The 15,921-nt window shown below is 56.5% G+C and overlaps 1 protein-coding gene across 14 annotated transcripts in view; it reads left to right on the top strand.

The window, feature by feature from the left end:
* RALGAPA1 (Ral GTPase activating protein catalytic subunit alpha 1) overlaps positions 1–15,921 on the top strand; it is a 149,595-nt gene that overhangs the window by 34,136 nt on the left and 99,538 nt on the right. For all 14 annotated transcript variants that reach the window (XM_048484823.1, XM_048484822.1, XM_048484817.1 and 11 more), the window contains exons 15-16: positions 551–788; positions 2,121–2,282. In XM_048484823.1, coding sequence (XP_048340780.1) covers positions 551–788; positions 2,121–2,282 — 400 coding nt within the window. The remainder of the gene's footprint in view (positions 1–550; positions 789–2,120; positions 2,283–15,921) is intronic.

The following is a 15,921-nucleotide window of genomic DNA, read 5'->3' as shown; positions in this document are numbered from 1 at the left end:
TAAATGGATCCTTCATGTACTGAGGTGTTACGCATCTTAATACCAGGTACAGGAACAAATGGAAGATGGCCATCAGTTTCTGCTACTGAATGTTTAGCCAGCTGCTAGTCTGGAAGATTAAAAACCCATCAGCCCTTGGTTTGATCTATACCTTGTCTCACCGAAAGTTAGAAGTTGAGTTCAGTTGTGACCAAATACCCCTCCTCTTGTGGAATTCTCTGCTGCGGGCATGGCTCTTTGGGAGCAGACCTACAATCAGAGCATTCCGTGGGAAAAGGGATCTTTGGTCACAACTGAGTTTCTGTCTTTTGGTGAGACAAGGTATAGCAATGCAATTCTAGCATTCTTTAAATTTAAAAAAATTAAAAGAAAACCTTACAAGCAGGTGTTCCGTTGATGCACCAGAAGAGTCTTTGAAGTTAACATAGCAGCAAGGCCTTCTTGAGTTAGGAAAAAATCAGTGGCCCTGAGAATGAATCACATTGTGCTCCCCGTTCTATTGATATTGTGGTAACTTTTTATTGTAACTAACAACATGTTTGTTTTTTAGACTCTTATAGTAGCTTGGATCAAGGCAAATCTAAATGTGTACATTTCCCGAGAACTTTGGGATGACCTGTTGTCAGTATTGTCATCGTTGACTTATTGGGAAGAGCTGGCCACTGAGTGGTCCTTAACTATGGAGACTCTGACAAAAGTATTAGCTAGAAACTTATACAGCTTGGATCTCAGTGATTTACCACTTGACAAATTAAGTGAGCAGAAACAAAAAAAGCATAAAGGCAAAGGTAAGGCAAATAGAATTTGTCATCTCCAAATTAGCAGTTCCAAAAAGGATGTTTTAACTCTGATCTTTAAATGCCTCTCCAAAGCAGCAGTTTGCTCCCCTTGGCCTCAGATAGATCAGATGCTTATGCCTGCATTTCACAGATGCATAAACATAGACTGAATTGTAGCTTTGGAGGAGCATTATACATTTTAGACCAGGCATAGGAAGAAGGGGATAAACACTTTTCATTTTATATTTCTTGGCCTTGCGCAGTCCTTCATCATTTTCAATTTTTAAATATAAAACTGCATTAACATGTATTTGTGTTTTGATAGCCAGTCTTGAAATCTTGCAGTCCATTCTTTAAAAATCTTGATTCAGCAACCTTCTGAGACCTTCAGTACTTTCATGCTATATGCTCACTCTGGGGTTGACTGCTGGAAAGTTCTTCATTTTAAAAAGGATCTTGCCCACAATGTCTAAACCAAAAAGTGGTACACATCACATTGGGCGTCCCTTGTGTTCCCCTGCTCTCTCCTCTCTTCACCTATTGCTGTTCATTTGCTGTTACATCCATACTGGAGAAATGTGGTCTGTGCTTCTGAAGCTCTGACCACTATATTACATTGGCTTTCATACTGTATTTGCTGTTGAACAGTAGCAAGCATCCAGTCCTAGTTGAGTCATGCAAGTTAGGTGTTATTAAGTTATTCAGAGGTTGCTGCTAGGCTTAGGGCTGCCAGCTTCCAGGCAACACTTGGAGATCTCCGAGAATTACAACTGAACTCCAGACAACAGAGATCTGTACCCCTGGAGAAAACAGCAACTATGAAGGGTGGAGACTGTGATGTTATATCCTGCTGAGGCCTCTTCTCTCTCCAAACCCCTGCCCTCCTTAGACTCCACCACAAAATATCCAGGAATTCCCACCTGGAACTGGCAACCCTAATCAGGCCTGACCGCAGCAGGTCTTTTTTCAAAGGCCAAAGTAGGCCTAGAAAAGACCCTCCCCCCTCCCTCTGCCTTTCTACTGGCAGAACCAAATCTGGAATCTGTGGATGCCTAGCAACAGTCACTGATGGAATCCATGATTTAAAGCTACAGGCACTTTCTACCATTTTTGATTTTCTAAAAATCTGTTTTTTATTTTTTTAGATTTCAGATTTTTTTGCAAGCCTGGGGCACTTTTTGTAGAAAGATCTTTCTTGCCTGTTCATAGTTCTAGATTTTAGTATCCAAAGATTTGTCAACTTTGCTATTAGGATATAAGAGAGACAGGGAGAAATTTTAAAAATGGTCCTGCTAGATGGACTGATTCATAATTGTCTGGGGTTTTTTCTCCCTCCTTCAGGTGTTGGACATGAGTTTCCAAAGGCATCTGTTGATAAGTCATTTTCAAGAGGCTGGAGCCGTGATCAGCCAGGCCAGGCCCCAATGAGGCAGCGCAGCGCTACCACAACTGGATCTCCAGGAACAGAAAAGGCCAGAAGCATAGTACGACAAAAAACAGTTGGTATGTACCAAGGAACTTATATGACATATAAAAACAGGCTGGAAGGATATTTAGCAATCCAAAGTTTATGTCTGCATATACAGTTTTCTACATTTAGCTTATAGTGTATACATACCTTCATGTTCCGGGCAAACTTACATAGTGTGAGATGTGAAATGTTGGTTTTTGGCTGTACGATGCAGATCATTTTTTTACAGATAAAACCAAACATCTGGCTACCAAGATCTGACCCTGTGATCCAATGCATAGGCAACATGTAAGGATTTGTCTTCATGAATCTGATTTTGTTGATCACCTTTTGTTGATCACCTTTTGTTGGGCTTATTGACAGGTCAATGTGATTTAATTGGTATCTCTGCTGCAAAGCCAGCATCCGCAACTACTGTCATGTTTATAGCTAACCCTTATCAAGGCAAGTTCATATCTTTCTACGAGTGAGACTTTCTATAATTAGCTACATTTATCTTCTAAAATGGACACACAGGATTAGACTCTTAGAAATGCCTACCTTAGAAATGTCTCCTGTAACTTTTCTTACAGTATATAGTTTTATTTCATTCTATTTTCCCTGTTGCCACGTACATACATTAAATTTCCAGACACTTAGAAACCACTGGGAATTTTTTTTAGAAAGATAAAAATTTTGGGAAAAATTGTAATTTTTTTTTCTATCAAACCTAAATTAATTTGGCTGCTGTAATAATACAAAATGAAGTCGAGTTCTACAAACAAAACTGCATGTATACCCAATACTAAAGCAAGAGATAGCTGCCCTGAATGCTGCCTCAACACATTTCTGTGATTCAAAAAGGAGGGAAATCGTTAATATCAGATTATTTTTCAGTACTTCCTGCTGTTTTCCAATATTTCCAATGGAAACATTGAATTGTGTACATTTTGAATGGGTTGTTTTATAAATAATTTCTCTCATTCCAAGCAAACAAAGTTTAGTATGATTTCTTTTCAGTGTTCTCCCAAGTTTCCCATTGGAAAACATGAAATAGAATCCTTGGAGGAAAAAAGTGTGGGTGGAGGGTTCTTCCAGGCCCGCACATTTCTGTTTTCATGGGTCAGAGCTGATCACAGTACTTCACTGCAGAAATAAAAATATGTCAAGTTTAATTAATTCATCTTTACTTTATTAAAATCAGCCACTATATGTCAGTCTTTATATAAGAAGATCTGGTGTTCATTTCTCAAGCTTTTGAATGTCCATTATGTTGGAGAAGTTGCTAAGAATACCTGTATGCCCCTGTTGGCTGAGGTTGATAAGAGAGCTGAAGGTCCTCTTGCTTGATCATAGGAATTGCAACAAGTCAGGGAATGTGATGCTACTAATTTTACGTTTAAAGCTCGATATAAGAACATAGGAAGAGCCTCTTAGATCAGATGAATTAGGGAAGGTAATATTACTAATTGCATATTTGAAGTTCAATATAAAAACGTAAGAAGAAGCCTCTTAGATCAGACCAGTGGTCCATCTAATCCAGCATCCTGTTTCACACAGTGGCACATCAGCTGCCCCAGAGGACTGACAGACAAGATACAGAGGTCAAGGTGTTCCCTTGATGCTTCCTCCTGGTGTAGATCTTCAGAGGTTTGCTGCTTCTGAGTATAGACGTCCCCTTGACACTCCATGGCTACTCGCCAGTGGACCTCTCCTTCACTAATCTGTGTACCTCTTTTTAAGCCCATTGAAGCTAATGGCCATCGCTATATCCACCACAGTGAATTTTACCATTTTAATTCTAATTGAGTAAAGGAAGTATTTCTGTGTGTTTGTCCTGAGCCTGTTACCCATTAACCTCACTGGGTCCCCTCAAGTATTATGAAAAGAAGAAAGAGCTCTCTGTCTATCCACTTTCTCCACCCCATGTATAATTTTGCAAATTTCTGTCATATCCTCCCTTTGCCATCTTTTTTTCTAGACTGGAAATTCCATGACTCTTCAGTCTTTGCTCATCTGAAAAGTGCTTTAACCATTTTAGTCACCCTCTTCTGTACCTTTTCCAGCTGTGAAATATTCTTTTTGAGACAGAACAACCAAAACTGTAGACAGTATTCCAAATGAGATGATGCCATAGCTCTATACAAGGGCATTACAACATTTACTGTTTTATTTCCAGTCCCTTTCTTAATAATCTCCAGGATGGAATTTGCCTTTTGCACTGCTGTTATATACCAAGTTGACACAACAACCCCAATATCTCTTTCAGTCTTGGTCTCAGCCAAGTTCAAACCCCATCAGCATGTATGATTGTGCATAACATTAACAACATGGAACTTCATTTGCCCAATTTAGAGACATTCTTCTGTTGCAAGAATAAATGCAACCCAATGGAGAGGCTGTGCTGTTAAACTCCAGTGAACTGTACAACGGCTCATTATACATTCAGGCTCTCAGCACTCTCACTCAGTCTTTGGTTTCAAAGTACTGTCCCTCTTCACAGTCTGCCTTGGTTATCACCATCGTGAATAATTTTGTATCATCTGCAAACTTGGCCACTATATCACTGATCCCCAATTCTGAATTTATAAACAAATCAAATAGCACCAATCCATGTGGTGACCCTACTTCTCCCTTCTTTCCAGTTTATCAGTGGTTTTGATAAACTGTGTTTGTATATCTTACACAATTTTTTTTTACTGTTCGGTTAACACTAGAGGGGTGTAGTGAATGTACTGTGCAAGGGATGCATAGTTTTTATAGAAATGAGAGGATATACTGTCCTATACAGAAGGACTGTACTAAAATATTTAACAGAAAGAGCTAGGTAATTAATATCTTTTTTGAAAGCCTTCATAAGATATTCATGTGCTTCATCTTTTGGACTAAGCTGCTATCTTTTTGTTGGACTTTATATTCTTATTATGCCTCATATATAGCACAACTGACCTTTGTTCGAAGTTATGACTAGATAGCAAACTTTTTTCCATAAAGTATTCTACATCATATTGTTGGTTTATCAGTAGTTAGTGTTTGGATGATTGATATTTGAAAGAAGGATACATTATTTGCATTAAATATTCAAATCACTCACTTATGTGTTGATGAAGTTAGTTGACTTGTTCTTATATCCTATACAAGTCTTGAGATTTGACACTTGCTTGTTCACCTATGCGGTCCCTACAGAGCACTAAAAGTGGCAAATTGACCTGCCTCATGGAAGGCAAATTCATTGCACAGGCAGTGGTTTCCTTGCATCATGTCTGCTCTCTTTTAAAGCCTTTTCAAGCTGCTTCCACAGAAGTACAGGTGTATTTGGATATTTCTCTCTCTCTTCATTGTTTCTCTCTTACAGCTACAAATAGTTAGAAGCAGAAGTATAGCACAGTGCCAAGATGTCATTAGGAGGAGGGAAAGGAAGAGAAGCAATAGTTATTTCTAAGGCTGGCTTAGCATTGTGTATGATCAACAAACCAAACTGCTAAAAATTGCTGGACCAGGTTCTTCCCAAGCCATATATGGGTAATGTCCAGAGAGAAGTAATCTAAACAACATTCAGTTTAGACATGAATCCAACCTCATCAAGAGATCTGCTCTGTCCTTCGAGTGTTAAAGAAGCTTTTCGTAGACGTCATTATGCAGCTTTTCTCTCCTTTGGCCATTCTAATGGTGACATTAGATGTCACCATTATGGTCCTCATCCCAAAACTTCCAGGTCTCATATTTAAAACCCACCTGCAAATCACATTCTGAACGAATGTCACAAACAATTGCATTATGCAGATATACCATGGCCCTAGGAAGTTTTACCTGTAATTGAATTATTTTCTTCTTATTTTCAGTCATCTCCTGGATTTTGAAGAAATCAGTGTTTCTTGTTCCTGATAGGGATTTTATCACATACAGTTACAGATACATACAGTTACAGTTACAGATACATATCACATACAGTTACAGATACATAAACAGATGCATAAATTTTCCTGTCATTTTTTTTAAAAAAGAGTTCTGAGAAATTCTGCAGTTTTTTAAATGTTCTTACCAAGATATAAAGCATAAAAATAAACTTTCTTTACTATATTTCTTCATTTATTTGTCACTGGGAACTGGCTGTGTTAGGAATTTAAAGACAGTCAGCATTAATATCACAAATTTAATTTTAACTTCTTTATTATTGCCATTACTAGCCTGCCTTTACTACAAGGCCTGATTTGAAAGCCGCATGGGTTGATCTCATACTAATAATACCATGCCGCATCCAGAAGTTGATTCCCCCCTGCCCCCAGATTGGGCTGCAAGGCTGTTCGCAGCCATCAGTTTACATTCTGTTTTCTTATTGAGTTTGAGCCTGAGTGTAGAAACAAAAAAAATGCACGTTGATTATTTTGAGGTAAAGGAAGATATCTCATCAACATTTGTAGAAGCTTTGTAAACATCTCATATTCAATCACAAGTTGCACACTTGAACGTGTATGTGTGTGGCTCAGAACTGATGTTACATCTTCTGTTGCATGCAGTTTATGTAATCTGCCTGATTTTATGTAAGTTTTTTAATTGTCTCCTTACTTGGTATGCACATGGGTTAAATCGTTTTTTTACTAAATCAGGTTCCCTAACTAAATCAGTTTCCCTCGCATTTTTGAGCCCTTCATATATTTCGTGATGTGGTTGTGGAATAAGATGAAAAAATTGTTTAGAAGATGCTAATCCCAGAGTTACAGGATTACATGCTTGTTAATTTTACTTAGAACTATTGAAGTTGAACACATGATTGAGGTATTTTGTGTTACCTTACCTGGTGAGAATTTATCTTAAAATATTCCCCTGATCTGGAAAATGGGAATAAGCTATTAATTCACAATATTTTTCTCTAGAAAAGAAAATTTGTTCTTGTGCTTATATACTGGTTCTTCAAATCATCAGAACCTGCGAATCTAAGCTTAATTACAACCGTCATCATACAGTTGAAACTTAACTGTTAATTTAGTTATATAGACTTATTCATATACATATAGGCTTATTCATATACATATAATTTCACTGTTAGATATTACATATGATTGGAGAAAGCTTTGGGTGCATTATTACTTAATTGGAGATTTTATGAGCTTTCGTGGTGTCTGGTTCCATTATGTGAACTTAAGAAGCAGCACCAAACTTTCACTTGTGTACCGTAAAATAAGTTTGAGGATGAGGAATCATTGCCAAGTTAGAATTCGGACTACATTTTCATGCTTATTCTGTCATCAAGATCTAACTGAGCTGGTCACAGAGTGAGATATGAAGAATAGATTATAATTATGTTTCATTGGATTGTACTGTGTAAAATTTGTTCACTTTCAAGCTGTGAGCATATTATCTAGGCATAATTTTTACAGCAAAGTACTAGGTGAAGGCCCTGCATGTTTAGACAGTATAGTTCAGTCACTTGAACACCAGAGAATAGAGGAGATTGCTTGACATGTTGGAATAAATGTTAAATTACCTGCTGCTGGTTCAAGACCACTAATCCTTTGTTACACAGCTCAGACCCCAGCCTTATTTGAATTTTTCAAAACCCCTTTCAAAAATTGTCTGTATGGAAAGAAGATCTGAAAAACAAACCAAGTATACCTTGTCTCACTAAAAGATAGAAGCTTGTCCACAGCAGAGCATCCCCCCCCCCCCACCCCCCCCCCCCCCCACCCCCCCCCCCCCCCACCCCCCCCCCCCCCCACCCCCCCCCCCCCCCACCCCCCCCCCCCCCCACCCCCCCCCCCCCCCACCCCCCCCCCCCCCCACCCCCCCCCCCCCCCACCCCCCCCCCCCCCCACCCCCCCCCCCCCCCACCCCCCCCCCCCCCCACCCCCCCCCCCCCCCACCCCCCCCCCCCCCCACCCCCCCCCCCCCCCACCCCCCCCCCCCCCCACCCCCCCCCCCCCCCACCCCCCCCCCCCCCCACCCCCCCCCCCCCCCACCCCCCCCCCCCCCCACCCCCCCCCCCCCCCACCCCCCCCCCCCCCCACCCCCCCCCCCCCCCACCCCCCCCCCCCCCCACCCCCCCCCCCCCCCACCCCCCCCCCCCCCCACCCCCCCCCCCCCCCACCCCCCCCCCCCCCCACCCCCCCCCCCCCCCACCCCCCCCCCCCCCCACCCCCCCCCCCCCCCACCCCCCCCCCCCCCCACCCCCCCCCCCCCCCACCCCCCCCCCCCCCCACCCCCCCCCCCCCCCACCCCCCCCCCCCCCCACCCCCCCCCCCCCCCACCCCCCCCCCCCCCCACCCCCCCCCCCCCCCACCCCCCCCCCCCCCCACCCCCCCCCCCCCCCACCCCCCCCCCCCCCCACCCCCCCCCCCCCCCACCCCCCCCCCCCCCCACCCCCCCCCCCCCCCACCCCCCCCCCCCCCCACCCCCCCCCCCCCCCACCCCCCCCCCCCCCCACCCCCCCCCCCCCCCACCCCCCCCCCCCCCCACCCCCCCCCCCCCCCACCCCCCCCCCCCCCCACCCCCCCCCCCCCCCACCCCCCCCCCCCCCCACCCCCCCCCCCCCCCACCCCCCCCCCCCCCCACCCCCCCCCCCCCCCACCCCCCCCCCCCCCCACCCCCCCCCCCCCCCACCCCCCCCCCCCCCCACCCCCCCCCCCCCCCACCCCCCCCCCCCCCCACCCCCCCCCCCCCCCACCCCCCCCCCCCCCCACCCCCCCCCCCCCCCACCCCCCCCCCCCCCCACCCCCCCCCCCCCCCACCCCCCCCCCCCCCCACCCCCCCCCCCCCCCACCCCCCCCCCCCCCCACCCCCCCCCCCCCCCACCCCCCCCCCCCCCCACCCCCCCCCCCCCCCACCCCCCCCCCCCCCCACCCCCCCCCCCCCCCACCCCCCCCCCCCCCCACCCCCCCCCCCCCCCACCCCCCCCCCCCCCCACCCCCCCCCCCCCCCACCCCCCCCCCCCCCCACCCCCCCCCCCCCCCACCCCCCCCCCCCCCCACCCCCCCCCCCCCCCACCCCCCCCCCCCCCCACCCCCCCCCCCCCCCACCCCCCCCCCCCCCCACCCCCCCCCCCCCCCACCCCCCCCCCCCCCCACCCCCCCCCCCCCCCACCCCCCCCCCCCCCCACCCCCCCCCCCCCCCACCCCCCCCCCCCCCCACCCCCCCCCCCCCCCACCCCCCCCCCCCCCCACCCCCCCCCCCCCCCACCCCCCCCCCCCCCCACCCCCCCCCCCCCCCACCCCCCCCCCCCCCCACCCCCCCCCCCCCCCACCCCCCCCCCCCCCCACCCCCCCCCCCCCCCACCCCCCCCCCCCCCCACCCCCCCCCCCCCCCACCCCCCCCCCCCCCCACCCCCCCCCCCCCCCACCCCCCCCCCCCCCCACCCCCCCCCCCCCCCACCCCCCCCCCCCCCCACCCCCCCCCCCCCCCACCCCCCCCCCCCCCCACCCCCCCCCCCCCCCACCCCCCCCCCCCCCCACCCCCCCCCCCCCCCACCCCCCCCCCCCCCCACCCCCCCCCCCCCCCACCCCCCCCCCCCCCCACCCCCCCCCCCCCCCACCCCCCCCCCCCCCCACCCCCCCCCCCCCCCACCCCCCCCCCCCCCCACCCCCCCCCCCCCCCACCCCCCCCCCCCCCCACCCCCCCCCCCCCCCACCCCCCCCCCCCCCCACCCCCCCCCCCCCCCACCCCCCCCCCCCCCCACCCCCCCCCCCCCCCACCCCCCCCCCCCCCCACCCCCCCCCCCCCCCACCCCCCCCCCCCCCCACCCCCCCCCCCCCCCACCCCCCCCCCCCCCCACCCCCCCCCCCCCCCACCCCCCCCCCCCCCCACCCCCCCCCCCCCCCACCCCCCCCCCCCCCCACCCCCCCCCCCCCCCACCCCCCCCCCCCCCCACCCCCCCCCCCCCCCACCCCCCCCCCCCCCCACCCCCCCCCCCCCCCACCCCCCCCCCCCCCCACCCCCCCCCCCCCCCACCCCCCCCCCCCCCCACCCCCCCCCCCCCCCACCCCCCCCCCCCCCCACCCCCCCCCCCCCCCACCCCCCCCCCCCCCCACCCCCCCCCCCCCCCACCCCCCCCCCCCCCCACCCCCCCCCCCCCCCACCCCCCCCCCCCCCCACCCCCCCCCCCCCCCACCCCCCCCCCCCCCCACCCCCCCCCCCCCCCACCCCCCCCCCCCCCCACCCCCCCCCCCCCCCACCCCCCCCCCCCCCCACCCCCCCCCCCCCCCACCCCCCCCCCCCCCCACCCCCCCCCCCCCCCACCCCCCCCCCCCCCCACCCCCCCCCCCCCCCACCCCCCCCCCCCCCCACCCCCCCCCCCCCCCACCCCCCCCCCCCCCCACCCCCCCCCCCCCCCACCCCCCCCCCCCCCCACCCCCCCCCCCCCCCACCCCCCCCCCCCCCCACCCCCCCCCCCCCCCACCCCCCCCCCCCCCCACCCCCCCCCCCCCCCACCCCCCCCCCCCCCCACCCCCCCCCCCCCCCACCCCCCCCCCCCCCCACCCCCCCCCCCCCCCACCCCCCCCCCCCCCCACCCCCCCCCCCCCCCACCCCCCCCCCCCCCCACCCCCCCCCCCCCCCACCCCCCCCCCCCCCCACCCCCCCCCCCCCCCACCCCCCCCCCCCCCCACCCCCCCCCCCCCCCACCCCCCCCCCCCCCCACCCCCCCCCCCCCCCACCCCCCCCCCCCCCCACCCCCCCCCCCCCCCACCCCCCCCCCCCCCCACCCCCCCCCCCCCCCACCCCCCCCCCCCCCCACCCCCCCCCCCCCCCACCCCCCCCCCCCCCCACCCCCCCCCCCCCCCACCCCCCCCCCCCCCCACCCCCCCCCCCCCCCACCCCCCCCCCCCCCCACCCCCCCCCCCCCCCACCCCCCCCCCCCCCCACCCCCCCCCCCCCCCACCCCCCCCCCCCCCCACCCCCCCCCCCCCCCACCCCCCCCCCCCCCCACCCCCCCCCCCCCCCACCCCCCCCCCCCCCCACCCCCCCCCCCCCCCACCCCCCCCCCCCCCCACCCCCCCCCCCCCCCACCCCCCCCCCCCCCCACCCCCCCCCCCCCCCACCCCCCCCCCCCCCCACCCCCCCCCCCCCCCACCCCCCCCCCCCCCCACCCCCCCCCCCCCCCACCCCCCCCCCCCCCCACCCCCCCCCCCCCCCACCCCCCCCCCCCCCCACCCCCCCCCCCCCCCACCCCCCCCCCCCCCCACCCCCCCCCCCCCCCACCCCCCCCCCCCCCCACCCCCCCCCCCCCCCACCCCCCCCCCCCCCCACCCCCCCCCCCCCCCACCCCCCCCCCCCCCCACCCCCCCCCCCCCCCACCCCCCCCCCCCCCCACCCCCCCCCCCCCCCACCCCCCCCCCCCCCCACCCCCCCCCCCCCCCACCCCCCCCCCCCCCCACCCCCCCCCCCCCCCACCCCCCCCCCCCCCCACCCCCCCCCCCCCCCACCCCCCCCCCCCCCCACCCCCCCCCCCCCCCACCCCCCCCCCCCCCCACCCCCCCCCCCCCCCACCCCCCCCCCCCCCCACCCCCCCCCCCCCCCACCCCCCCCCCCCCCCACCCCCCCCCCCCCCCACCCCCCCCCCCCCCCACCCCCCCCCCCCCCCACCCCCCCCCCCCCCCACCCCCCCCCCCCCCCACCCCCCCCCCCCCCCACCCCCCCCCCCCCCCACCCCCCCCCCCCCCCACCCCCCCCCCCCCCCACCCCCCCCCCCCCCCACCCCCCCCCCCCCCCACCCCCCCCCCCCCCCACCCCCCCCCCCCCCCACCCCCCCCCCCCCCCACCCCCCCCCCCCCCCACCCCCCCCCCCCCCCACCCCCCCCCCCCCCCACCCCCCCCCCCCCCCACCCCCCCCCCCCCCCACCCCCCCCCCCCCCCACCCCCCCCCCCCCCCACCCCCCCCCCCCCCCACCCCCCCCCCCCCCCACCCCCCCCCCCCCCCACCCCCCCCCCCCCCCACCCCCCCCCCCCCCCACCCCCCCCCCCCCCCACCCCCCCCCCCCCCCACCCCCCCCCCCCCCCACCCCCCCCCCCCCCCACCCCCCCCCCCCCCCACCCCCCCCCCCCCCCACCCCCCCCCCCCCCCACCCCCCCCCCCCCCCACCCCCCCCCCCCCCCACCCCCCCCCCCCCCCACCCCCCCCCCCCCCCACCCCCCCCCCCCCCCACCCCCCCCCCCCCCCACCCCCCCCCCCCCCCACCCCCCCCCCCCCCCACCCCCCCCCCCCCCCACCCCCCCCCCCCCCCACCCCCCCCCCCCCCCACCCCCCCCCCCCCCCACCCCCCCCCCCCCCCACCCCCCCCCCCCCCCACCCCCCCCCCCCCCCACCCCCCCCCCCCCCCACCCCCCCCCCCCCCCACCCCCCCCCCCCCCCACCCCCCCCCCCCCCCACCCCCCCCCCCCCCCACCCCCCCCCCCCCCCACCCCCCCCCCCCCCCACCCCCCCCCCCCCCCACCCCCCCCCCCCCCCACCCCCCCCCCCCCCCACCCCCCCCCCCCCCCACCCCCCCCCCCCCCCACCCCCCCCCCCCCCCACCCCCCCCCCCCCCCACCCCCCCCCCCCCCCACCCCCCCCCCCCCCCACCCCCCCCCCCCCCCACCCCCCCCCCCCCCCACCCCCCCCCCCCCCCACCCCCCCCCCCCCCCACCCCCCCCCCCCCCCAGCCCCCCCCCCCCCCACCCCCCCCCCAGGGGATGATGGGAACTGTAGTCCATAACATCTGGAGGGCAGTGAGTTTGACACCTGTGCCCTAGAAAGTGCTCTGGGTCCTGTCTGTTGCAAGAAGCAATGGGTGAATTTGGTGATTCTTTTTCATCTAGTGTAGAAACATTGGCTAATGATTAAGACAGTTTATTGTTGAAGGCTTTTATGGGTGGAATCAACTGGTTGTTGTGGGTTGTCCAGGCTGTGTTTCCATGGTCTGGTACTTTTTGGTTCAAACATTTTACCTGCATCTACAGCTTGAATACCGTGACATGGCTCTGTCTCTTGCCTTGGAAACCCTATGAAGTTTCCATAAGTCAGAAGCGAATTGACAACTGATGGAAAATTGGTGTCCACGTCTTTGGTTCCAGGCAATGCAAATAAAATCTCCAGACCCTCCTAAGCCAGACTTCTTCCTCTTTCTTTTCTCGTAGTCTTCTCCTTGGAATCCTTAGACCACAGGTGTCAAACTCGCTGCCCTCCAGATGTTATGGACTACAGTTCCCATCATCCCCTGCCAACATCATGCTGGCAGGGGATGATGGGAACTATAGTCCATAACATCTGGAGGGCCACGAGTTGGACACCTATGCCTTAGACTATCTTTTCTGTTAATGATATTAAGGAAGACCTCCAATTGTGTCCAGTCCAGTCCTTTGGGCATGTACAACCAACTTTCTTTCATAACATACTGGGCTATTTCCCTGGAGGATATGTTTAAAAGGCAAATGAATTCCAATCACAGCAGGTGTCTTGACACTTTCTTGCAAGCTCAGCTTCTTCTCTCCTCTGTCTTCCACTCCTTTTCCTTTCTCGCTTCACACTGTGATAGAGATATTTTCTTTTTCTACTATTTGGCTAGTTTGCATCACATCGTTTTCCAGTGTCAGAGAAAGCGAATGATTTCTTGACTACAGTCAAGCCGTGAATCACCAGGACAGGTGAGAACAGATCAAGAATCAACTGGTCTTCCTCCAGCCAGTGTGATGTAGTTGTTAAGAGCAGCCAACTCTAATCCGGAGAGTCAGGTTTGATTCCTCAGTCTTACACATGAAGTCTGCTGGGTGATCTTGGGTTAGGTCTCGGACCCTGAAACAATAAACGGACTCTGTATTGTTGATCAGCAGCATTTATTGATAGGCATCAAAACATCCAGCTGGACAAAGCCAGTTCTGGCTTTTGCTACCCATCTTATTCCGATTTTAATCCCCCTGTCCATTTTCCCAAGGAATGTAAGAAAGAGTTAGTTTGGAGCGAAGGCACCCCATGATCAATGATAGAGATAGAGCCACCTAGTATCCTGTCCCCACAGGACAATGGAAAGAATTCTGTTTCCCATGAGACAAAGTGTCAGGGGAAAACCTAGTTATCTACTCGGCATGTGAAGCCATAAAGCGAAAATCAAGGAAAGAATGTCCCAGAATGGCAGTGATAACATATGGCAGTGACAACAGTGATAACAGAATGGCAGTGATAACATATGGTATCCTGTCCCCACAGGACAATGGAAAGAATTCTGTTTCCCATGAGACAAAGTGTCAGGGGAAAGCCTAGTTATCTACTCGACATGTGAAGCCATAAAGCAAAAATCAAGGAAACAATGTCCCAGAATGGCAGTGATAACATATGGCAGTGATAACAGTGATAACAGAATGGCAGTGATAACATATGGTATCCTGTCCCCACAAGACAATGGAAAAAATTCTGTTTCCCATGAGACAAAGTGTCAGGGGAAAGCCTAGTTATCTACTCGACATGTGAAGCCATAAAGCAAAAATCAAGGAAAGAATGTCCCAGAAAGGCAGTGATAACATACAGCTCAGGCGGCAGAGCGGGGAATCAAACCCGGTTCCTCCAGATTAGAGTACACCTGCTCTCAACCACTATGCCACTGCTTCTCCATTTGAATGGTGGGCCTGGCCAAGCCAAACCGAGTGTTCGGGTTTTCATTTTTTGCTGTCTTTGAGTCCCACATGGACTTCCGTGTGGAGATGGATGTTGGGCCTGACCAAGCCGAATGTTCAGCTATGCACAGCCTGCCACTTTTGCCTGGACTGCCAGCCAACAGGTAAGTGAGGGGGAGAGGACACCCCCCCCCAGTCTTTGTTTAAACAGTGGCATGGCTGAAGCAGCCCCAAAAAATGTCAAATAGAACTGCATTATTTGGGATTAACTTTTCAACTCCTTTTAAATCCCTGCCATTTTGGGGATTAAAAAACCCTCATTTGGGGGGGGGGATTAACCCCCCCCCCAAAAAAAAATATAAGGTATTTTAAACTTTGTTTTCCCAATTCAGCTTTACAAAAGGTACACCCTTACTTTTCAGATCATGGAAGCTAAAGTTGGTTCTGGTCAATATTTGAATGAAAGTCCACCAAAGAATACCAGGGTTTGTATTGTCGAAGGCTTTCACGACCGGAATCACTGGGATGCTGTGTGGTTTCTGGGCTGTATGGCCGTGTTCTAGCAGCATTCTCTCCTGATGTTTTGCCTGCATCTGTGGCTGGCATCTTCAGATCCTCTGAATGCAGGCGAAACATCAGGAGAGAATGCTGCTAGAACACGGCCATACAGCCCGGAAACCACACAGCACCCAAGTCTTATGCAAAGTTAGGCCAGAATAAACACAGTAATTTCAGTGGGCTTAAACTGAAGTGTCTACATAGGATTGCAAATTTGGTCTGTCTGCCAATCCAAGTTCACTTTTTTCTTCCTCAGCCTCTCTCCAGTCCTTCAGTTGGCCTGTCAGGAGAAATACACTTGAGGACATGTCTTGCACAGAGATTTTAAACAATAGTTCCACTCCCCTCATCTATCTACTCCTTTTGATGTTAAATACTTTGCTTTACCTGTGAATAAAAAATGTGTCTGTCTTTGTCACGCCAAGTTTGGTCATTCATAGTTTCTTGCTCCACATGCATCTTCCAAAAATTCTTTGTGTTGCTATTTTACTAATATCCCTACTGGTCTGTTAATTGTGTTTTCTGTAGTTCATAACCAGAGTAAATGAAAAATAAGTTCAC

The sequence above is a fragment of the Sphaerodactylus townsendi genome, linkage group LG02, assembly GCF_021028975.2.
Source record: "Sphaerodactylus townsendi isolate TG3544 linkage group LG02, MPM_Stown_v2.3, whole genome shotgun sequence".
NCBI lineage: Eukaryota > Metazoa > Chordata > Lepidosauria > Squamata > Sphaerodactylidae > Sphaerodactylus > Sphaerodactylus townsendi.
This window is presented reverse-complemented; position numbering and strand designations above follow the sequence as displayed.